Consider the following 26,064-nt stretch of genomic DNA (forward strand, 5'->3'; position numbering starts at 1 on the left):
TCATTGCCGTTTTGTAGATATAACTTGGTCTCGTTCTGCAAAATGTAGAGCAGGAAATATCAATCTCTGTGTTTTCTGATTTGAACTTCAGATACAGATTTTTTAAATAATCGGTAAGTATCTGAACTTGCACCTTCTCGCCTTTTTCAATCTTTTAGCATCATTCTTCCCAGGTTGCATGCGACTATTATCTTCACGTTTTAAAAAGCTGATGATTTCTTCTCTGTATTTGACTTGTTTGCTACAACGTTTGTTGGGATGCAATTGATGAACTTTTGAATTGCTTTGCCAAGCTGACGTCTTCCGAGTCCTGTTTTCGCGGACAAGTACCGTATACATTTATACTTCTTTGCTATTCTACCAGCTACAATGTGGTGAAGAGCTTTCATCTTATGGCGTGGCGTATTGTTCTTAGTTGCCTTAATTTCACTGGCAATTACATTACTAAGTAGCAGAGATCTTCTTAATTTTCTTTTTTGCTCACTGTTCAGATTAGCTTCGTTCATGTCATGCTCTGTTTGTTTGCTTGGTGTCAGCTCTACTGTCTGATTTGTTACTCTTCCTTCTTTCAGTCTCTGTAGTGATCTTTGAGTTGTTTTTAATTTTGTTTTCAACTTGTCTCTTTCTTGTTCAAGGAGTCGTATTCTGGAATTTGCAGCTGAGCGGTCTCTCTTCCATCGTTTTATTGCCGCCTTTCGCTTGCCTTCACTTTGGTTATTAAAATCCAGTCTCACGAGTAATCTACCTCTTGACCTTTCACCTCCACTACTTGATGTCCTTTCCTCTTCATTTCTATTACTATTGTCATCACCATTTGAACCATTGCTTTCATATCCGCTTGTTCCACTTCTAGCTTCCACATGCCGTGTACGCACTGCCTTCTTTCTCGCATAAAACTCTCTCAAATTTGCTCTGTTTCTCCTATTTCGTTCTTCCCTGTCATTCTCGGATAACTGGTCAGAAGGGACGTAGCTCCGCCGTTTTCTTTCCCTTTCTTTTCTTAGATACTCGTCTTTACTTTTCTCCTTCTGCCGCTCTCTGTACGCCCGTTGAATTTCGGCGCGGCTCTTGCCCATTGTGAATCTGAAAATATTAAATATCCGTTACATAATTTTAAATCTCCGTTACTATGTATTATAGACTCCATACTGTTACGAACTTAACTGTAAAGTTTTAAATTGTTTTCTTTTTCATTGATTCAAGTGTAATAGATATGAAAAAAATAAAACAGAACTTTGGTATTGTCGTTCTGTTAATGAAACATCAATAATAATATTTGTGTCTGATTTACAAAATCGAATACAAGGATTCCTTATTAATAATTTGTTCATAGGATTATTTAACCATAGCGTACTAGAGTTATTTGCACTTTATATACTTATATGAGCTAATCAACATAATCTAGGAAAGTTACAGGGTTCCATAACCTTGGAGTTACCAGATAATAATACCAGTATTTGAAATAAAATCTCCGTTACCAACTAGTAACGGAGCTTTTGCTGGATTGAAGACATTACAGAATGCACTTAGAGCATGATACAAACAAAGTTATACTTTGAATTTACAGATTAAATAAAGTATCAACTCTATGCCTAAAAACAATAATTTTTTTACGTTACGAAGTTTGAAACATGGGGTAAATAATCACTACTCACCAAAAACTGCTTTTATTCAAGTCCAACCTTCTGTGCGTGCAATCCAACCTTATCAATTCAATGGCGGACAAAACAATTTACAGTGACGTTATAGTTAGTGACGTATTTTATGACATAATACTAAATTACTACCCCGGTGTATTGTTATCGACATTTCATATCGGAAATTTTATCACGGAGATTTATGGCCCTTCAAGAATTTCTTGGTTTTACATAATTTTTTGGTTAGGCCATAAAAAACATCAAGCGTCAGTGGTTCATATAGGTCTTATTTTAAAGTGTAGTTAGCCAAAATAAATTAAAGTACTATACAAAATGAACTATGGGAGGTAACGCCAATTTTTAGTTGTACTTTAAAGAAAAAGTCGGAACGTTTTAGGACTCGACTGGCGTCTAAAAACGCTCAATATAAGGAGTTTAGAAATAAGGTTCAATTGTACTATCATGGTTTTGTCTTCCAGTGACGTCTATAGGTTCCTAAAACATATTCGTAATGTTTACCATGCACTTGCAATATATAGTAACGCCGATTTTTCAAAAATTCAGATATTTGGCGACATATTTCAATCAGACTCTACGCACCTTGGACGCTTGTGTATAAATGAAAAGTTTATTAAACATTTAATTCAATGACTGTGTAAGTTTCAGACGATCTGATCGATGCGAAAATGTACATGCCTTAAACATACTACGAGTTTAAATGCATGACGTAAAAACGGCGACAGTAACGGATATTTAAAAAACAAAAGTTCATTCAACATTTTAGACGCTAAATGTATCGGGACAAAAGAAAATATGTTATGATTTTTTAAATATCAACTGTCTCTCCTTAATACCCACTACCCATGTTACATTTCAAATATTTTTTGGAGCTGTACCATGGCGACATGCAATGTTCCTATTTATTGAAAATCAGTGTGTACAAATGAACTTGATGTGTGTCCATAGGACACTGACGCCCTACTGTCTGTCACTTTATGGTAATATGTTACTTGCTGACATTATGAAAGTGTGTTAACTAGCTTTTCCTTTGACTTCAGCAGGTGAAATAGTTTTTGAATCCACATCACCCAGATTCAAACTTGGCCTTGGAATCATCAAGATAATCATTCTAACCAAGTTTCATGAAGATAGGGTCATAAATGTGACCTCTACAGTGTTTATAAGCTTTTCCTTTGATTTGGTCAGGTGACCTAGTTTTTAGCCCCATATGATCCAGTTTCGAACTTGGCATAGGAATCATCAAGATAAACATTCTGATTAGTTTCATTAAGATAGGTCAAAAATGTGGCATCTACAGTATTAACAAGTGAATGAAGTATTGCCGTGCAATACAAAGGGACGTAATTCTAAAAACAAGGGTGCCTCATAGTGGTGAACATTTGGTCCAAGTTACATCAAATTCCCTCCATGCATGAAGAAGAAATGCTTCGTACAAAGGCATTCTTGAATTTGACCTTTGACCTCTAAATATGACCTTGACCTTAGACCTAGGGACCTGGTTCTTGCGCATGACAATCCGTCTTATGTTGGTGCACATTTGTGCCAAGTTACATCACAATCCCTTCATGCATAAAGAAGAAATGCTCCAGACAAAGTCATTCTTGTGTCTGACCTTTGGTCTCTAAGTGTGACCTTGACATTAGACCTTGGGCCTGGGTTTTGCGCATGACATGTTGTCTCATCCAGGGGAATATTTGTGCCAATTGATATCTAAATCCTGTTTTGCATGACAAAGTTATAGACCGGACAGGAAAAAAATCCTCTTGACCTTTGATCACAAAGTGTGACCTTGACCGTTAAATGGACAGACAGGACAATCACTATATGCCTCCCGCATCAGTAGATGCTGGGGGCATAAAAATGTTCTCAAAAGGTTACCTTGACATTGGAGCTAAGGGTCTGGGTTTTGCGCATGACACATCAACTCATTATAGGGAACATTTGTGCCAAGTAATTTTAAAATTTAAAATCCCTTGATGAATTGCAGAGTTATTGAATGGACAAGAAACAGACCCTGTTACTCTTTGACTTCTAAGTGTGACCTTGACCCTGGAGCTAGGGGTCTGGGTCTTGCACACAACATGTCATCTCTATATAGGGAACATTCATGCCAAGTAATTTTAAAATCCCTTCGTCCATGGCAGAGTTATGGACCGTTAAACTTTAACCTCCAACTGTGACCTTGACCTGAAAGCTAGGGGTCTCGATCTTGCGCAATACTCGTCGTCTCATTATGGGGAACATTTATGTCAAGTAATTCCAAAACCCCTTGATGAATGGCAGTGTTATGAACTGGACACAAAACAGACCCTGTTAATATTTGACTTCTAAGTGTGACCTTGACCTTGGAGCTAGGGGTCTGCGTCTTGTGCATGACACATTGTCTCATTATGGTTAACATTTATGCCAAGTTACTTCAAAATCCCATCATGGATGACCGAATATGAAACAGACCCTGTTAACCTTTGACCACTAAGTGTGACCTTGACCTTGGAGCTAGGGGTCTGGGTACTGCGCATGACACGTCGTCTTATTATGGTGAATATTTATGCCAAGTTATTTCAAAATACCTTTATGGCATCTACAGTATTAACAAGTGAATGAAGTATTGCCGTGCAATACAAAGTCCCCTACTGGAAGGCACCTAATTTTCTGTACTGCAGTATAACATAATGAACTGTCCCCGTGTTCACAAAACATTTTTCGTTCTCAGCTGAGTTTGAGTTTGAAATTTTAATATAAATTTTACTAAAACTTCAAGGTTAAATTCCAACTAAGACTGACCATCAGTACTGAATAGCCATCTGAAAAAAGTTATTAACTTAAAATTTAGTTTTAAACATGCTATCTAGATATAAATGAAAAATAAATTTTCATTATCAAACTCAGCTGAGACTGAAAATGTTTTGTGAACACGGGGCCAGATATCTGTCAATGATGTGTAAACAATATTGTACTATATATACAATATGTTATAACAACACACTTGGATTAAAATGTGCATATATAAAAACCCACAGTTGTTTTCATATTGAATTGTTTTGGCTGATTATAAAAATGTTATCATATAAGTTATTTATAGTAACAACAAAGGAAAATTAATCGTAAAAAAAAATGTATATAATATAAGTCCACAAGAAACTCTTTAACAGGTAGAGATAGGTCAAAATACACCTAAGAATTGGATGTAACATGCATGTTGTACCACAGAAAAGTGGTCTCGATTTTTCTCTACCGCCAGTAATAAAAAAGTTACAATATAATCTATTTATAGTAAAAACAAAGGGACGTAATTCTAAAAACAAGGGTGCCTCATGGTGGTGAACATTTGGTCCAAGTTACATCAAATTCCCTCCATGCATGAAGAAGAAATGCTTCGTACAAAGTCATTCTTGAATTTGACCTTTGACCTCTAAATATGACCTTGACCTTAGACCTAGGGACCTGGTTCTTGCGCATGACAATCCGTCTTATGTTGGTGCACATTTGTGCCAAGTTACATCACAATCCCTCCATGCATAAAGAAGAAATGCTCCAGACAAAGTCATTCTTGTGTCTGACCTTTGGTCTCTAAGTGTGACCTTGACATTAGACCTTGGGCCTGGGTTTTGCGCATGACATGTTGTCTCATCCAGGGGAATATTTGTGCCAATTGATATCTAAATCCTGTTTTGCATGACAAAGTTATAGACCGGACAGGAAAAAAATCCTCTTGACCTTTGATCTCAAAGTGTGACCTTGACCTTTAAGCTGTTGCCCATGACATGTCGTCTCATCATAGGGAACATTTATGCCAAGTAATACTGTAATCCCTTGATGGATGACAGATTTCTGGATCAAACAGGGAAAAAAACTTATTGACCTTTGACCTCCAATTGTGACCTTGACCTTTGAGCTAAGGGTCTGGGCTTTGCGCATGACATGTTGTCTCATCATGGGGAACATTTGTGCCAAGTAATATTAAAATCCCTTCATGGATGGCAGAGTTATGGACGGGACAGGAAAAAGAAAAAATTCTGTTGACATTTGACCCCTAATTGTGACATTGACCTTTGAGCCAGGGGTCCGGGATTTGCGCACGACACGTCATCTTATCATGGGGAACATTTGTGCCAAGTGATATAAAAATCCCTTAATGAATGTCAGAGTTATGGACCGGACACGAAACAGACCCTGTCATGCTATGTTAACATTTGACTGCTAAGTGTGACCTTGATCTTTAAGCTAGGGGTCTGAAAGTTGTGCATGACACATCTTCTTATTATGAGGTACATTTGTGCCAAGTAATATTAAAATCCTTTCATGGATGGGAGAGTTATGGACCGGACAGGAAAAAAGCCTTGTTGACCTTTGACCTCCAATTGTGACCTGAAACCTTTAAGCTAGGGGTCCAAGTTTTGCGCATGAAACATCGTCTCATCATGGGGAACATTTTTGCCAAGTAATATTAAAATCCCTTCATGGATGGGAGAGTTATGGACCGGACAGGAAAAAAGCCCTGTTGACCTTTGACCTCCAATTGTGACCTTGACCTTTGAGCCAGGGGTCCGGGTTTTGCACAGGACACGTCATCTTATTATGGGGAACATTTGTGCCAAGTAATATTAAAATCCCTTCATGGATGGCAGAGTTATGGACCGGACAGGAAAAAAACCCTGTTGACTTTTGACCTCCAATTGTGACCTTGACCTTTGAGCTAGGGGTCCGGGATTTGCGCATGACACGTCGTCTCATCATGGGGAACATCTGTGCCAAGTAATATTAAAATCCCTTCATGGATGACAGAGTTATGGACTGGACACGAAATTGTGGATGGACAGAAGGAATGACGGAAAAGCGCATTCCTATAGTCCCCGAAACTGGTTTTCAACCAGTAGGGGAGTAAACAAGCTATTCCTTTGATTTGATCAGGTGACCTAGTTTTTGTCCCCACATGACCCAGTTTTGAACATGGCATAGGAATCATCAAGATAAACATTCTGACCATGTTTCAAGAAGATAGGTCATAAATGTGGCCTCTAAGGTGTAAACAAGCTTCTCCTTTGATTTGATCTGGTGGCCTAGTCTTAAACCCCACATGACCCAGTTTCAAACTTGGCCTAGACAGCATCAAGATAAACATTCTGTGCAAGTTTGTATCAAATCAAAGCAAAGCATAAATGAAATCCCTATATGGCTGAAAGGGCCAAAATAGAAAATTTGTCCCTTTCAGGAGCAGTAACTCTAGGTGGAATCTAGCCAGTTTTCAAAGGAACGTAGACCTTATTGTGACTTAAGTTGTGTGAAAGTGTTGTTAAAATCGAATGTAAAATGTCAGTTCTATCATGTTCATAAGGTAAAATTAAATTAACAATTTTTGGCTCTTTCAGGGGTCAATCAGGGGACGTAACTCCGAAACCCATGATTGGATCTGACAGATTCATCATGGAGTCCAAGATCTATTGTTGTTATAGATATTTTGCAAGTTTGTATCAAATCAAACCATAAAGGAAGTCTCTGTATGGCTGCAAAAGCCAAAATAGCAAATTTAGGCCCTTTAAATGGCCATGCGTGACAGATGAGCTAAAAAAATAGTAATTTTTATAATATAAACTGTTACAATTTTTCTTCAAACACATCTTTCAAAAGCCCCTTTGTTGAATGGGATTTAGAGGCAAAATGCCCTTGTAACCTTCTGTTTTAAAGAGACAATTAACAAGAGCTCCGCAAAGCGTGAAGATATACAAGTATGCCCGAAGTACAAGATCAGAGGAGGAAGTAAAACTTAAAGAATTTTTTTCTTGGATGTGTGTGGGGAGAGAAATGTAATGTGGCAGTGGGTGAGTTGTGAGGCAGTGGTGATGGAAGGGGATGCTTAATCGGTCCATTTTCACTACTGTTCTTTTTTTTCAATGGTAGTCAGACATTTTTGTGATACCCTTTACCTCAAACTCTATGTAAATGCAGATATTTAAATTCTCCATTTAAACTGCTAAAGAAAATTCTGTAGAGTTCAAACTACAATTGCAAACATAGTCAATGTTTTATTTTACAATGGCACAAACAATAACTTCATATCAAGATTTTAAAATGAATGCCACACTAACATACATTGTATAAGGAATGAAGCATCAACTCTGAATTTACATTTGTCAGTCACCAAACTTTTGCATAAATCATCACAGAGCATAATATGATTACTGTAAACAATAAACAAGAGAAAATGAAAAATCACATAACAAAATTAAACAACAAGATGTCAGTCCAAATTTTTTTTAACACCAGGTGTCCAGATTTACATTTTACTATATCATTTTAAACAGAAAAAATGTCAGTTCATTTGTATCAATAACCATAAATCAGCAATACTGTAGCGGACACTTCATGAGTATGATATAATAAAAGCTAAATTCTTCCCGTTTCACCTTACATTTGTACCGTGTGGGTAACTCAGTAGAGCTCTTTATATATCAGAAATTGCATATGGGTTTTTTAATAAATAAATACAACCTGGAACTCTTTATCACTATAATTACTCATTTATAAATGCAAGTATTTAGAGACTGACAAAAATCTAGAAAAGAGTAACTTCAACTAGTTCTCCTTTTGCCTTTTATTCAATTAACACCATTTTTCACCATCACTTCACTGCTAATAGTTAGTGTTTCTGGATTCTGTACCACTACTGATATGCTCTCAACAAGGAACAGACAATTTCTTCAAATGCTAATCTATGCAGACTATTTTGAGATATGACACCAGACAAAATTGCACTTCAGATACATTTTTTCTCGTTTGTAATGCCTGTATTCTTAAACAAGAGCTGTCACTATTAGTGACAAATGCCCCCGAAGCGTGCCCAAGAATGCTAGAGTTGTCTGCGCAAAATATGCCAGAATAGTTTAGGTATGACTCATTTTGTGACCAGACAAAAAATAAAAATAAACAAGAAGCTGCATTCAATAAACGCTTGATGCCCCCAGTGGCATCCTTGTCGGTAGATTTTGCACCAAAGTCCAAAACGAGGTCAAGGTCAAGGTCAAACTGAGGTCAGGTGATGTTTGAAGATGAGGAATGGTCACAGTTTACATCTGTATTAGTATCAATTCATTCTTGTATGGGGTATTGATGCTAGACGAAACGGTCCCATTTGATTAACCAAAAGATGGCCCATATAAAGCAACCTAAGTCCATTATGAGGTCAAGGTCAAGGTCAAACTGAGGTCAGGTGATGTCTGAAGATGAGGAATGGTCACAGGTTACATCTGCATAAGTATCAAGTCATTCTAGTAAGGGGTATTGATGCTAGACGAAACGGTCCCATTTGGTTAACCTCGTACAGAAGGACGAATGAACGAACGGACAGACAGGACAATCACTATATGCCTCCCGCATCAGTAGATGCTGGGGGCATAAAAATGTTCTCAAAAGGTTACCTTGACCTTGGAGCTAGGGGTCTGGGTTTTGCGCATGACACATCAACTCATTATAGGGAACATTTGTGCCAAGTAATTTTAAAATTTAAAATCCCTTGATGAATTGCAGAGTTATTGACCGGACAAGAAACAGACTCTGTTACTCTTTGACTTCTAAGTGTGACCTTGACCCTGGAGCTAGGGGTCTGGGTCTTGCACACAACATGTCATCTCTATATAGGGAACATTCATGCCAAGTAATTTTAAAATCCCTTCATCGATGGCAGAGTTATGGACCGTTAAACTTTAACCTCTAAGTGTGACCTTGACCTGAAAGCTAGGGGTCTCGATCTTGTGCAATACACGTCGTCTCATTATGGGGAACATTTATGTCAAGTAATTCCAAAATCCCTTGATGAATGGCAGTGTTATGAACTGGACACGAAACAGACCCTGTTAATATTTGACTTCTAAGTGTGACCTTGACCTTGGAGCTAGGGGTCTGCGTCTTGTGCATGACACATCGTCTCATTATGGTTAACATTTATGCCAAGTTACTTCAAAATCCCATCATGGATGGCAGAGTTAAGGACCGAATATGAAACAGACCCTGTTAACCTTTGACCACTAAGTGTGACCTTGACCTTGGAGCTAGGGGTCTGGGTCTTGCGCATGACACGTCGTCTTATTATGGTGAATATTTATGCCAAGTTATTTCAAAATCCCTTTATGGATGGCAGAGTTACAGCCTGGACAAGAATTTACACGGATGCACAAACGCACTCCCATATGATTCATGTATTAGGTGGTCATTCCATTGTTTGAAAACAATAGAATGACCACTTAAGGAACAAAAGAATTAAGTGGTTACAGAATGAATATAAAGGATTTCTATTGTCCTAGGCCACACCTCCTACCACCTAAGGTACCAATCGTGTGCTCAGACGGACAGTGCAATTTTAATATGCCCACCTTCGGGGGCATAACAACAATATTATATAATATCATTGACATAGAGAGGTTTATAATGCCATTGACAGATTGACATTTCAAATTTGTTAACATGCTGCTAGGATGCCCCTTTTTCAAGTATACCTGTCAAATTTAAGAACACTGCTAATTTCCATTAATTTAGCCATACAGTTTCAAAATGTAAAACCTGACTCTAAAGTGTAAAATGCTTTAAGATTTACATGTTGTAAGTCAAACAATTTTCAGCATACAATTACGACTATGTGTACTAATTGATCCACATATTCAGTAATAAGCCTTTTCCTTGATGTATCATTAAGTTTAAGACATTACCATTGATAGTTCACATAATTCAAATAACTCGGAGACTGGTGGTAGGAACTTTTTTGTTTTTCAAAATATCTTAATTCTGAATTCATCATTAAAAACTATTTTGGTGGGTAGGGGTATTTTCTATTGTAAATTGTGGCCATTCTTGACACCAAGTTTTAAATTTTGGCTATTTTTGTAGATGGGTTATTATAAAACTTTCAGGATATCTTAGTAAGCTGAAAAGCAACTTTTCCATACAAAAAAAAATTGTAAAATTTCTAAAAGCTTTTTTTCGAAATTGTGATTGTCTGATTTTTAAAATAAGAAAAACTACATTTTTGGCCTTAAAATATATATTTGAAATTTTCGAACATCCTGCTACCAACCTCAGAGACCTTTAGCATGATGAATAGTATACACATGTATATCTAAACTTTACTAAATAGGGCTGCAACTCATGAAACACTCTATTTTGTATTAGGTGAGTCCAAACAGTAGAACTTTTCTAATGTAGAAAACTTTCCTAGTATGCACATATATTTTAACCTCAATTTTTATAACAACTGTGATAACCTGTGATAACAAAAATACAATTCTCTTAAAATATGTTATTCAATTTCTATCAAATAAAGAGACATCATATCAACAAAAGTTTTAAAGCTGTTGATTAATCCAGTGCTCGGTGGATCTTCAAAAGACAAATGTGGGAAGAACTTCATTTCTGATTTTATGCTTATCGATTCATTACACCTCGCTTTAAATTCTGTAACTAACGTCCCAGGCAATACAATAAAAATCTTTTTCCCTTTGATGCTTTTAGTGGAGCTTGTAAAGCTACTGTCTAGTTTTTTATGTTTTTCAATTTCTGCAAAAACTGTTTGAAAGTTACTCCCCTTTAAATCTTTTAATTCTAAGTTTGGATTCTGAGTCAGAAGCACATGTTTTGGAGGCATATATGTATGTGAAAATATCAACCTTATTGAAATATTCTCATTTTTCTTAAATTCTGTCGCAGTTAACTTTTGCAATCTCATTAAGCTAGGAATAACACCTCCCTGGTGAAGAGCGCCAAATACAACACTAAATAAAACATTGAAAATTATAAAAATAGTCCAAAATATTTTTCCAAGTTTCTTACTAAAAATAACAACACTTATAACAACAAGTGGGAGGAGTGGAATAAGAAATCTGGCTTCCTGATGTGGAAAACAAGAGAGTACTACAGTAGGAAAGAAAATAAAAATCCATAGCATGCCTTTAAAGTCATTTCTAAGTTTAACTTCTACTGGAATTGATTTGTTTTCTTGGAATCCTGCGTTGTCTTTTCTTAAAACATTCAATAAAATCAAAAATTCTTTTATCACATGTCTAGTCAAATATACTAGCATTGGTCCAAATAAAAGTGGCATGTTCACAAGGAAATGGACATAAAATGGATGATATCCATGTGTGGCTAAATTTGTTGCCATACTGTTGTACAGGAAAAAATTTAGTGGTGTAATCGCACAGTTCTCAAGCACTTTTCTCCAACCATTCAGTGTGAGTAAAGAAGAAATTTCCATGCCAGAGAAATAAACTGTATCCATGGTAACAAAGATGAAAGAGAAAATCACACCAGTGATAATGAACACAGCTGCCCTCTTGAAAACATATTTTTCTCCAGTAGGATGCTTGTCAGTCCACCAAAGAAATGGTATAGCAGCGAAGATTACAAATGTTGGACGATTAAATACACCAAAAGTAACTGTTACTGCCATGACAGCTATATACATGTATAAACTATTCTGCTCTATAGATTCATTTTTATAACGCTGTTGCCTTTTCTGCGTCTGTGTTTTGGAACGTTCTGAATCTTTTCCAAAATGATGTCTTCCTTTTGCTTTCTCGTCTTGTTTACCTCTTTTAGGTTGTTTAATTTCACAATCAATTTCTTGATTTCTCTTCCTTAAATTAAATGCATTTTTATGCAAATCATTAAAGGATGAATCTAAATCTTCCTCATCTACTTCACTATCCTCCCCATTTTCTACTGGTCTTGACAAATCAGAGAAAAAATCTCGCAATTCATCGACTTCTGAAGAGAATCGATTTGCCACTCTTTTTCTTTTACTTTCCTCATCTTTTTTGATACACATTAAAATCAATAAAATCAAAGTAATAAACAATAAGGTTTCAAATGAATTTGAAAAAGTGTGAGTTTGAAAGGTCAAGGTCACATAAGAGCTGGCTAACAATACGTTTGCTGTGTGACCTTGAACTCCTATGACCTTGCAGATCTTGTATACACAATAATCTATCCATAGACTCAATAACGTCATAAGCAGACGATAGCTAGCAACAAGGTGGTATCCTGTCATATGGAATCTTAATACATCATCTGCATACTTCAGAAGCTTGAAAACTGGCTGGAAGATGATCTGAGGCAGCACAACACTACGCAGAGGGTAAGTAGAGGTAAACTCCCAGGTTTGTACCACACTAATATTCAAAGCATCACCTGAAAAAATATAGTGATCTCATTAAATGTTCTCTATCAAAAACACAAATAATAATGTCATCACCAAATATAGTATGTGTGCTATGCATTTTCTTAAATATACAGCTTGCTTACAAATGATTGAAGTACTTTACATATTTTCTGCAAAATGTAAAAACTTCCCCAGATCAATCAGAGGTAGAGTCTGAATAATATATGATTACGAAAAAACTTGGAGAACAGTTCTTGCTTCCTCTCTAATATTACATAAATAACAGTTTGTTTGTACTTTAGAATAAAACATATATAGCACAACTGATCAGCTAGCATAAGAAATTGTCAAGAATTCATACTTTGTCAAGACAAAACATACCCATAATCACACTGCTTAATCAGCACTGATAAGAATTCTGATAATTACAGATGCCAACCTGCTGGTAGGAAAAGAGTTCAATAGGTAAATATTGTCAGACTGGTTTCCAAGGCTACTTACCAGCAACAACTTCTACTGTCTGGAAGAATTCATCAGCATGTATATACCCACTCTGTGGTAACACTGACCAACAAAGTCGTAGGAGTAACAGTATGGTCCACACAGGCGACATACTTCAGCAGTACAACTGTACAAAACTGTAATAAACAATAAATTTTGTTAGTAAACATTGTATACCGGTAACACAAAGCAGGTTGTGTTTATTATTCAAAGTCTGACATTCTCTTCTTAAAGAATTTCAATAAATATATACATTTATAACAGTTTATCTAATAAAAGATGATGACAATGTAATCCAACTGTAATAATAATGTTATCATGATTGCCGCTTATTTTATAATGAAGTCAATTGAACTACAATTACATGTAATCAGAAATTACTATAGTTAATTACTGATTACTTATTACATCTAAAACTGTAATCTATTACAACAAATTCAGATTACTGATTACCATTACCCCTGTTCTGCAGGATATGCTTAATGATAATTCAACCAAATGAAAACACTAGCTGTTTGTAAATCACATCATGTTCCCCATGATACCTATTTGGAGGAAACCAGGTATGTATTTTATAGTTTCAAGAAAGCTGTTACCCTACCTGTTACCCTGTTTACCTAATGACCCTGAAACAAAAGGGGTAATTTACTGACCACAGGCAAATGACAATCATCCTATGATGTTTTGAGACTCAAAGTTGTAAAAAAAATTTCACACCACTCGCCCTGCAGGACTAAGTACCCAGTAAAATCTACTTGAATAGTGAACAGTCACTCGCCCTAAGAAAATTACAACTATCTTAATGACATTTTTAATACTGTCACTTTTATGAAAGAAGTATTATGTAAAACAAACAAATTTAAAATATAAATAATATTCTCTTGTACACTACATTTTCCTTTTTAATTAATCATATTCATTCTGCTTAAATTTTCTTCTCACAGCAGACATTTTTCTTTTCCTTTCACTGTATTTTGTCATCTCCACCACCTGGTCGCTCTCCAAATAAACTACGGATGTTGGTTTGCCATGCTTTGACAAAGGAAGGGAAAATAAATGGTGACGATCGATAATAACAGTAACTCCGTAAATTACCTCGTTTGGGGTAATATACCCAGATCAGGGTAAAACAAGAACAGAAAAGTTAAAAAAAAAATTGATATTTCTTTTTTCTTTAAAGTGCTTACATAAATATTTTTACTACAGCTTTATATCATCATTACAAACATGCCTATGTACCACTTATCAATTTTACATTTGTTATAAAATGTTGAAAATCTGAAATTTTTACAACAAAAATTTGTTTAAAAACTAGAACTGTCACAGGAGTGACTCATACCCCCACCATACGGTCTTGTCACAGAAGAATGGCAACCATAAGGAATCTTAAAAATACTTTGGAGTACTTCATCCTGGGCTTCCACATATAAGTAATACTAGTATAATACTAGTATAGTAATACTAGTAAATATATTAAATCTCTAATATTAGAGATACACTAAAAGTGAATACAAAAAAGTGTCTTACCGACCCATGTTACCACGGAAAAATGTTTTTACTTTTTACATAGGACTTATAATAAAAAAGTTAGAAAAATACCTAAAATATTGAAAATCTAAAAATAGGATTTCTAAAAATAGACTAATTCCTGGAATTTAAGGGGAAGAAACTCAGTACAAAGGTTAAAAAAAGGTTACTTCCCTTTGGCTCTAAGCCAATCAGAATGAGATATAGTGAAAATACATCAAAATTAACCTTAAATTCTAGGTAAAAGGGGACACAATTCAAGAAAAATAGTGTCAGAGTTATGCACCTTGTGTCACATGATGTGGGTGATGAGGTGGAACATCTATTTTAAGTCTGAATCAAATCCATTTAGTAGTAATTGAGATATAGTGAAAATACATCAAAATTAACCTTAAATTCTAAGTAAAAAGGGGCATAATTCATGAAAAATTGGTGTAAGAGTTACGCACCTTGTGTCACATGATGTGGGTGATGAGGTGGAACATCTATTTTAAGTTTGAATCAAATCCATTTTGTAATAATTGAGATATAGTGAAAATACATCAAAATCAACCTTAAATTTAAAGTAAAAGGGGACATAATTCATAAAAACTTTATGTCAGAGTTAAGCACCTTATGTCACATCATCTGGGTGATGAGGTGGAACAACTATTTTAAGTTTGAATCAAATCCATTTAGTAATAACTGAGATATAGTGAAAATACAACAAAATTAACCTTAAATTCTAAGTAAAAGGGGACATAATTCATGAAAACTTGGTGTCAGAGTTATGCACCTTGTGTCACGTGATGTGGGCACATGATGTGGGTGATGAGGTGGAACATCTATTTTAAGTTTGAATCAAATCCATTCAGTAGTAACTGAGATAAAGTGAAAATACATCAAAATCAACCTTAAATTCTAAGTAAAAAGAGGCATAATTCATAAAAAAAATGGTGTCAGAGTTATGCACCTTATGTCACATGATGTGGGTGATGAGGTGGAACATCTATTTTAAGTTTGAATCAAATCCATTTAGTAATAACTGAGATATAGTGAAAATACAACAAAATTAACCTTAAATTCTAAGTAAAAGGGGACATAATTCATGAAAACTTGGTGTCAAGAGTTATGCACCTTGTGTCACATGATGTGGGTGATAAGGTGGAACATGTATTTTAAGTTTGAATGAAATCCATTTGGTAATAACTGAGATAATAGATTTCGGGACGCGACGGGATGGGACGCTACGCGACGGGACGGGACGCCACGCGACGGGACGTGACAAAACTGACTCCTATATACCCCCCTCAAACATGTTTGGTGGGGGTATAATCATCATATTGTTAACTGTTAATACCATACAAAGTTCACCTGAGAATATGAGCAATAGTACTTCCTTCTTAAAAAAGTTATCAAATACTTTGTACTATTCTTTTGTTCTTGTTTTACCCCCATCAGGGTATATAACCCCGAACGAGGTAATTTATCCCGATCGGGAGATGTGCCCAGCCTGGTAATAACCGTATTGATAATAATAATAATCACAGTCTGGCATACAATCATTATTGGTATTAGTGATTTAATTTTAAAGCGTTAACCAACGCACAGTTTGCTATCTTTTTTCGCGATGTAATTCAAAACATTTTTTTGCTGAATTTTGGTAAAGTTACAATGTAAAAAGCACTCACCCAACCGGTCGAGTATACAGCGCGGTCCACTTGTCTTATTCAGACTTAAACTCGCCAATGCGAGCAGGCCAGTGGAATTTTACACCCCTGAGACTGTAGACCCAGTTGTTCTCCAGTTTCTATTCTAAAGATCATTGTGACCTTGACTTTTGACCTCCTTATTTAAACCTCCATAGCAAAACTGAGCCATTTACTGACCACAGGCAATCACCCTATCAAGTTTTATGGCTGCTGGCCCAAGCATTCCCCAGTTACTGACTGAAACTTTTTCAGTGCCAAAGTCTGACACTGTGAGTTTGACCCAATACTGACCTTCTGTACACATTCACCCTACTAAACTTGATGGTCGTACGCCTCAGAAATTTGCAGTTACTGGATGCGAGTTGACTTACAGAAACCCAAATCATTAGAGGTCATCAGTACTGACCACAAACTATCATGCTATGAAGTCTGATTACTGTAGGCCCTTGAGTTTTCCAGTTTAATATTGATTTTGAAACCTGGTTACAGTCTAACAGCAGACTAGTCAAACTAATTCGATGCGATCCTAGGAAATATTTAGATAATTTTTTCTTATGGGCAGTATCTCCACTCGCGTCAAACACTCGAAAGACCAAAATAGTGAAGGAAATTTCCGATGAAATTTTCATCGCTGCCGGCACTTTACATGCTATAGGTTTAAATGCAGATTATGTCATAAATTCAAATAAAACTTACATTTATCAAAAGGGGATTCAGTTCCTCATTGATTTATGTAAAAATTATCAAATAATTTCCAAAGTTACGAATTTTCTGGTGATTTAAACCAATGTATGTACTGTGCACGATTAACGTTTACAGTGTGTACACTGATAAAACCAATAACTTTACATGACTGTGTACTGTCCATTATTTTGGTCCTCCGAAGTTTTGACGTTTAGATTCAGGGATAACGGTGGTCCAATGACCTGGGGACAGTGTATTTTCAGGCGAACCAGAGAATCCTGAAAGCTAACTGGTCCACCGCACCACTAAAAATTCAATGGAAACAAAAATTGCTCAAATTTACATTGCATTAAAAATAGAAAATTGGTTTTCCGAAAATACCCCCAGTGTTTGAGACATGACGTAATAGAATTGACCAATGACACAAAAACTGGGCATGATGACGATCTTATTGATTATCCATGGAAACAATATCAAAGAACATTTCGAATTCAATATTAACTAGAAAATGCTTTTGTAAAAAAGCACATGTCTCCCCCAATGCAAAGTCCTATAGGCAAGAAGTCAATAGGGGACAGAAGCGAAAGTCAAAGAGACACTGATGGTTAGCTGCAATAGGGATCATCTACTTGGCATGTCCAGTCATCCCGCTAAATTTCAACACTCTTGGCCTAGTGGTTCTCAAGTCACTGTTCAGGCTCCTGTGAAATTGACCTTTGATCAAGTGACCTCAAAATAAATAGGGGTCATCTACTCTGCATGTTCAATCATCCTATGAAGTTTCAACATTCTGGGGCAAGTGGTTCTCAAATTATTGAGCGGAAATGGTTATCACTGTTCAGGCCCCTGTGACCTTGACCTTTAACAGAGTGACCCCAAAAACAATAGGGGTCATTTACTCTGCATGAACAATCATCCTATGAAGTTTCAACATTCTGGGTCGAGAGGTTCTCAAGTTATTGATTGGAAATGGTTTTCCATGTTCAGGCCCCTGTGACCTTGACCTTTAACAGAGTGACCCCAAATTCGTTAGGGGTCATCTACTCTGCATGATCAATCATCCTATGAAGTTTCATCATTCTGGGTCAAGTGGTTCTCAAGTTACTGACCGGAAATGGTTTTCAATGTTCGGGCCCCTGTGACCTTGACCTTTAACAGAGTGACCCCAAAATCAATAGGGGTCATCTACTCTGCATGACCAATCATCCTATTAAGTTTCAACATTCTGGGTCAAGTGGTTGTCAAGTTACTGACCAGAAATGGTTTTCAATGTTCAGGCCCCAGTGACCTTGACCTTTAACGGAGTGACCCCAAAATCAACAGGGGTCATCTACTTTGCATGTACAATCATCCTATGAAGTTTCAACATTCTGGGTCAAGAGGTTCTCTAGTTATTGATCGGAAATGGTTTTCAATGTTCAGGCCCCTGTGACCTTGACCTTTGACGGAGTGACCCCAAAATCAATAGGGGTCATCTACTCTTCATGACCAATCATCCTATGAAGTTTCAACATTCTGGGTCAAGTGGTTCTCTAGCTATTGATCAGAAATGGTTTTCAATGTTCAGGCCCCTGTGACCTTGACCTTTGATAGAGTGACCCCAAAATCAATAGGGGTCATCTACTCTTCATGACCAATCATCCCATGAAGTTTCAACATTCTGGGTCAAGTGGTTATTGATCGGAAATGGTTTTCAATGTTCAGGCCCCTGTGACCTTGACCTTTGACAGAGTGACCCCAAAATCAATAGGGGTCACCTACTCCTCATGACCAATCATCCTATGAAGTTTCAACATTCTGGGTCAAGTGGTTCTCTAGTTATTGATCGGAAATGGTTTTCAATGTTCAGGCCCCTGTGACCTTGACCTTTGACGGAGTGACCCCAAAAACAATAAGGGTCGTCTACTCCAGCAGCCCTAAACCCTATGAAATTTGAAGGTTCTAGGTCAAATGGTTCTCCAGTTATTGCTCCGAAATAAAGTGTGACGTACGGACGGGCGGACGGATGGACGGACGGACAGGGCAAAAACAATATGTCTCCCCCAGAGGGGGGGAGACATAATTAAAACATTTTTTCTGATCAGTAATAAAGCTACTTACTTTGGATTTTCATATATCCTACTTTTAGAACATTAAAAAAAACATTGTCTCATATTTGGTTACATAACTGGTATATCTCTCTTTTATAAGACACATTTTGATGAATAGCCTGAAATAAACACAGGCACCTGGCAACTAAACTTCAAAGGGCAAGTGTCGACAACTTTTTCTTTATTAATTTTCGGCATTACCCTTTGATGTGGGATGAAAGTTAACCTATTTGACATTGACTGATGTAATTTGACCTAATTCTGCTGAAGATATTTCGAGTGTATAAAAACATACCTTAGATTAATATTTTTTGTGGAGTTGAAGAACTGTATTAGTTTGTTTCTTCTTTTCTTTTTTTCATAAATGGAAATGAAATACTTAAAACAGACATACCTCATTTGCAATGAAGTCAAAATAATAGTTATTTGCTTCTATTTCTGTTTAGATTCTTTTGAAATATGTTTTTAATTTTTTAACATTCTTATTTGCTTTTCCCCCACTCAAAGCTATTCAATGTACTTTAATTTTAGAACAAAATTTTCAATATTTACTTTTAATGAAATTTTCTTCATTTTTTTCTGTAATTTATGTGGTATTTAAGGAAAAAGAAGTAATGAGAGTTGAAAGTATATTGAAACTTTCTTTGAAGTGATTTTGTACTAAAAACAGTTTATCATAAGATACACCTTTAAAAATTTACTTTTTCTGAAGACAGACCGGGTTTCATTAAGGGCTGAGTGTCAGGGACTTCCCCTGCTATAGTGGTATGAAGCCCTGACTATTTTTCCTCATTCCTGAAGCAAATCAATTCTATATGGGAGAACTCCATCTGCTTCAAAAATTAATGAAACCCCTGAAAGAGGCACATTTTTGTTAGTAAATTTGAGATGATAGTGGGGACCAGCTGAATTTTCAGGGGACCACTACTGTAAATTTTAAAAGCTGGTGGTCTTTTGGGCCACTAGGAAAAAAGAGTTAGTGTCAACCCCTGAGATTGCCCCGTCACAAATATAAAACAATCTAAATGTCAAATTATTTTGACTAACAGCAGACCATCTGATGGCACCATTTACCGGGAGGTTGAACCACTATATGCAGCCCGTCTGGGCGTACCAGATGTTTAAAGCACTGGTATTGGCAATAGGGGTAAAACGACCTCAGGGGTGGGGGTGCGGTCATGGCTGTTTGTTACAATAAGGCTGTAAATATTATCATTGTTCATTTATGATATTTTTGTTATTTTTTATTATTATGTACAACGCCATTGAAAATATCATTTATAAACAAGGGTGCAGAATGTCACAATATACGCCCGTCACAGCAAATTTGTTTACACTAGCACCTGTATTTGCAAATGGAATTTTAATTTTCTAGTTGTTTACAATGTTGTTTTTTTTAGAAATTATTGTAATTCTTTTATTTTTCTAAGTCCACAAAAAAAATCCTTACCAGGTAGAGATACCTTAAAATACACCCAAAATTTGAAAGTAATATCAATGTTGTACCACAGAAAAGTGGTCTTGGTTTTTCCCTACGGTCAATTATAAAAAAGTTACAATGTAAGTTATTTATAGTAACAACTAAGGGAAGTTAATCTTTAAAGAGAAAAAAAAAAAAAAAAAAAAAAAAAAAAATCGAAAAAAAAAAATTACAAGTCCACACAAAAATCCTTACCAGGTAGAGATAGCTCAAAATACACCTCAGAATTGGATGTAACATGCATGTTGTACTACAGAAAAGTGGTCTCGATTTTTCCCTACGACTTGTAATGAAAAAGTTACAATATAAGCTATTTATAGTAACAGCAAAGGGAAGTAATTCAAAAGAAGGGACCAGTGCATGACACTCCGTCTCATGATGGTGTACAATTGTGCCAAGTTACATCAAAATCCCTCCATGCATGAAGAAGAAATGCTCCAGACAAAGTCATTCTTGTATCTGACCTTTGACCTTTAAGTGTGACCTTGACCTTAGACTGAGGGACCTGGTTCTTGCGCATGACACTCCGTCTCATGCTTGTGAACATTTGTGCCAAGTTGTATCAAAATCCCTCAATGCATGAAGAAGAAATGCTCCGGACAAAGTTTTCATTCTTGTATCCTTTGACCTCTAAGTGTGACCTTGACCTTACCCCTAGGGACCTGGTTCTTGCGCATGACACTCTGACTCATGATGGTGAACAATTTTGCCAAGCTACATCAAAGTCCTTTCATGCATGAAGAAGATATGCTCCGGACAAAGTTTTCATTCTTGTATCCTTTGACCTCTAAGTGTGACCTTGACCTTAGACCTAGGAACCTGGTTCTTGCGCATGACACTCCCTCTCATTATGGTGAACAACTGTGCCAAGCTACATCAAAATCATTCCATGCATGAAGAAGATATGCTCCGGACAAAGTCATTCTTGAATTTTTCATTCTTGTATCCTTTGACCTCTAAGTGTGACCTTGACCTTAGACCTAGGGACCTGGTTTTTGCGCATGACACTCCGTCTCATGATGATGAACAATTGTGCCAACTTTCATCAAAATCCCTCCATACATGAAGAAGATATGCTCCGGACAAAGTCATTCTTGAATTTGACCTTTGACCTCTAAGTGTGACCTTGACCTTAGACCTAGGGACCTGGTTCTTGCGCATGACACTCCGTCTCATGATGGTGAACAACTGTGCCAAGTTTCATCAAAATCCCTCCATGCATGAAGAAGATATGCTCCGGACAAGGTCTGTGGACGCCGCCCGCCCGCCCGCCCGCCCGCCCGCCCAACCGCCCATCCGCCCACCAGGGGCGTTCCCATAATACGTCCCGTTTTTCAAACGGGCGTATAAAAAGGCGTTTAATCAAATTGTTCAGTTTCAGTTTTTAGATTGCATATGTCATGTTTTGTTATTTTCCTACATATCTGCGATGTGTCACATGTTTAATTGTAAAGCGCCTTTGAACGTATATTACATATGAAAAGGGCGCTCAACAAATCTGGTATAATTAATTAATTAAATCTGACAAACTGACCAACAACATCAAAGATCCATGACAGCATATAAACATCTCAGGGCTGAAATTTTTTAGCTACTATCAGATTAGTCCGAATCCGTGACTCTAGTTACCTCCCGGGAGTCAGTGGCGCAGTGGTTAACAGGTTGGACTACAATGCCTGCGGTCCGGCTTTGATTCCCAGTCGCGGCTGATATCCCGACTAGTGTTCAGTGCTGGGTGTTATGCTTAAATTGGTACTGTTTCCAGCAGTATCGGCCTAGACTTTATGCTTAGGAGGTAAATATGACACCTGCCGTGGGCTCGCTGGAAACAAGTTGTTCCATTCAATTTCCAGGTGGGGACTTTCGTCGACTACCCACGTTAAACAAGAAACTTAACCTTTACCTTTACCTTCCCCTGACGGTAATATCAAAATGAAATGAAATGAAAGTGATAATTAAGGTACTTCCGCCATCTTGAATTTAGAGTGACCTTCATTTGAAGTGTGAAAATATAGTGAACAAAAGCTTTCAAATGCAGCTGTTCCAGAATACAAAAACAGCTCAGTTTGCAAGACCTGAACTAAAAGTAGCTGTATAAAAAGTAAAACTAAAATTTGGAAATAAACAAAGAAGATATGTTACCTGTATTTTTCCAAATTTTTGGTTAGATTTATAAATCCTCTCAAAATACTTTACTAAAAAGTCATGAATGACAAAAGTTAGTTCAAAGTTTCAATTAGTGCATAGGGTTAGGGTTGTCTTACTGAATAGAACTAAACTTATTACAAAATCTGTTTTCAAACCTGACCACCTCATGTATTAAAACGAAAATAAATCTGTACATATTGCTATCTTCAGCATACATAAAAGTAGTGCAATGTGCGGACAATGATTTTTGTACGTATGGTGTACCAAACTGCCTAAAATTGTAAGACAAGTCTCACACTTAATGTGAACAAGATTTGGCAACGATCCAAAATTCTTTTCAAGGACTGTGCAAGTATAAGAAAGGTTTAATTTATTATAGTGGAATTTATGTACTTACGCGCTGCTTATCTCACGGAAAATTTGGTGGAAATGGAACCTTCGGCACTTCCTGCGGTAACTACCGAAATTACTTAACGTAACTTTCTCACTCATACGTGATTGTATATTTATAAATTATAAAAACAATCGGAATATTTGCTTTATCACGATATATGCAAATATTTTTAGACAATCTTGAAACATTAGGCCACAGTATTTCCGCATACTGGTCCGGGACAAGTTCGATGTGTATACTGATTCCTTATTAGATGTTTCATGCGTCGTAAACTAACCAATTTTGATCTATCGACTTTTTAAATAATATGAGAATAATGCAGCATGTTTTTGAAAACACAGTGAGAATAAATCGCAGAAAAAATGTACAGCCAAATATGTTAGGAGGTAATACAAAATGTATACAGTTGTAGATAACTACGAAACATTTTACAAAATGCAATCAGTTGAACTTCTCACACGAAAACCTGATGATTAAAATCAGCAATATCTCAAAAGTAACTGCATCTTGGTTCTTTGTTAAACAATGATATTTTTCACATTTTTATAGACTTAAACTGATAATGAATGTGCAAAGAAATTCCGGCATAGAAATGGACATTACTGCGGTGTTGACAGCAGAAACAGCGGTCCAGTACTAAGACCGTCTACGAAACCAAGGATAACGAGTTCTTTATCAGAAAACTACGAACACTGGGATCAGTTTTCAGTAAACACCTGAAAATGATAGACTTGCTATTTGCCGGGTGCACACTTGTTTTCTATCGTCGTTAATATAAAGTAGACTAGCAAATATTCGTACACATGCATAATCTTATAAACACTTCTTTAATGTATGTTCTCTGAAATGAATAAATAACTGGCTCAACTGAGACACCATACTTTAAAGTAAATTCAGTTTATTCACCACGAGGTTCAAAATGCACGGGAGTCTCGTGATAATACATGCCTTTAATTTCACATGGTTGAAGTGTAAACAAATAGTTAAATTTGCTTCGTTTTATTTCTCACGGAAAAGATCAGACGGTTTTTTATATTGGAATAATTATAGAACATCTATGCATTTAAAGTTGAAAGTTGATTGTTTTCTACAGGACGTAAAACTGAAACAAGTAAGCACTTTTACTTTTTCGGCAATGTTCCTCAGGTGAACTTTGACATTGTTTACGAAGAGAAATCAGTTTGGTGTCATCTTGAAATGCGTTGTTCGGCTGAAACGTATAGTTCCCGGAAAAGATCTAAAATGGTTTATTTTGGGGGATTTTTGTTTTATTTATAAATTCAACACAATGTGTAATATTTCCAGTTTTTGAAAATGATTGAAATTCAACTTTATTTTAGAAAAAGTTTCGATGATCTTTCAGTAATATTTTGTCAGCGGATGCTTACAAATTTTAAGTGAAACGGCTTTCTTGTCCAAGGGAGGTGTGTAAAGCGAAAAACTATCATTACACATTGCGTTTATTCTTTAAATGTGAAAGATCGGTAACAGATTAAGGAGATCGGACAGTGAAAAACTATACTAAATGGATATCTCTAACCATGAATAAGGAGACATACACATTTCAGTAAGGAAATCTCAGGTAAAAGAACAATCATATATTTTATTCCTTGAAATAAACATGGCGGCGAAATATTTTAGAAAAACTGTGCATGTGTTTTGCGCATTAGAATGTTTAACGACATTTTCTTGAAAAAGTAACTCTCGTGTGCACTATTTTGGCATTTCTTTGATTTGAAAATAAATGTTTTATAGCAATTTAGGTTGCATACGATACCGAAATTTTGCACCAAAAATGTTCACTAATTTTCTTCCAAAGCACTGTGGAGATAGGGTTCAGCGTAGCTTTCATGCTCTCAAGTTTACCTACAGATATATCTTTTCAGTTTTTATCATATATTTTTTGTGTCCTTGCATTTCGAAAGCTGTTTCGAGGGTTCTGTTTTTTCACATGGATTTCTAATTTCAATTTGCGGAAATACCTTAAGGTATGATGGTATTAAATGCCTCCGCTACTATTTTCTATATAAAATTAACAACTTATAACATATTTTTATCAAGATTTCTAGCCTTTCACTTCCTGCGAGACTACCGTTGTCTTGAAGGTCTGTCTTTAGGCAATCAAAATATACCCAAAAAATATGGGGTTGACCATAATGCAGTGAAACCATGGTCACGTGACTGAGACACGTGATGAAAACGCTAGTATTGCGTAGGTAGACATCAGGAAATACCTACTTTCACTTTCATTTTACAAGGCAGCTTCAAATCAACTTTTGAAGCATATAACGTAGCTTAAAATCATCTGCGGACATTCCTTTTTACAATCAAGCATCAATAAAGCTTATATCTGGCATGAAAATGGCCTTTACCAGGCGGGAAAATTGCACTATATATTGATATGGACTACATTCGAGTGGACCACGGAGGCATATCCGGCTAATTGCCCCCTTCATGCCTATAAGAAATACCAAAGTTTTCAAAAACGGGTTGGATTACTATCAGACTAGCTATTATGGGCAAATGAATTTGGCAACAGTTTGCCATGTCATCATTCAGACAGACAGGTGCCCTTCCCTGAATTGCCTGGCTGATCAAAAAAAACAACAACAATCTTACAAATTATGTAAATTGTAAATAAATTGTTGGCTACGTCATGTTGTAATAATTTTCATGAGCACCGTTAATCCAGATCAAAAGACGACTTGATAGTCATGTATAGTTTATATTAGAAAAAAAATAAAA

The 26,064-nt window shown here is 36.3% G+C and overlaps 2 protein-coding genes across 2 annotated transcripts; both read right to left on the reverse strand.

Moving 5' to 3' along the window:
* Positions 1-200: 200 nt before the first annotated feature.
* Positions 201-1,076, reverse strand: LOC123563785 (luc7-like protein 3). The gene has a single exon (XM_053547278.1). The coding sequence runs from the start codon at positions 1,074-1,076 to the stop codon at positions 201-203; it is 876 nt and encodes a 291-aa protein (XP_053403253.1).
* Positions 1,077-7,661: 6,585 nt separating this feature from the next.
* LOC123553928 (GPI mannosyltransferase 4-like) lies at positions 7,662-26,000 on the reverse strand. Its single transcript, XM_053548663.1, has 3 exons — positions 25,939-26,000; positions 13,306-13,442; positions 7,662-12,833 (listed from the first exon to the last, which is right to left on the reverse strand). The coding sequence occupies exons 2-3, from the start codon at positions 13,415-13,417 to the stop codon at positions 10,945-10,947; spliced, it is 2,001 nt and encodes a 666-aa protein (XP_053404638.1). The 5' UTR covers positions 13,418-13,442; positions 25,939-26,000; the 3' UTR covers positions 7,662-10,944.
* Between the last annotated feature and the right edge of the window lie 64 nt (positions 26,001-26,064).

This window comes from Mercenaria mercenaria, chromosome 7 (assembly GCF_021730395.1).
Source record: "Mercenaria mercenaria strain notata chromosome 7, MADL_Memer_1, whole genome shotgun sequence".
Classification (NCBI taxonomy): Eukaryota; Metazoa; Mollusca; class Bivalvia; order Venerida; family Veneridae; genus Mercenaria; species Mercenaria mercenaria.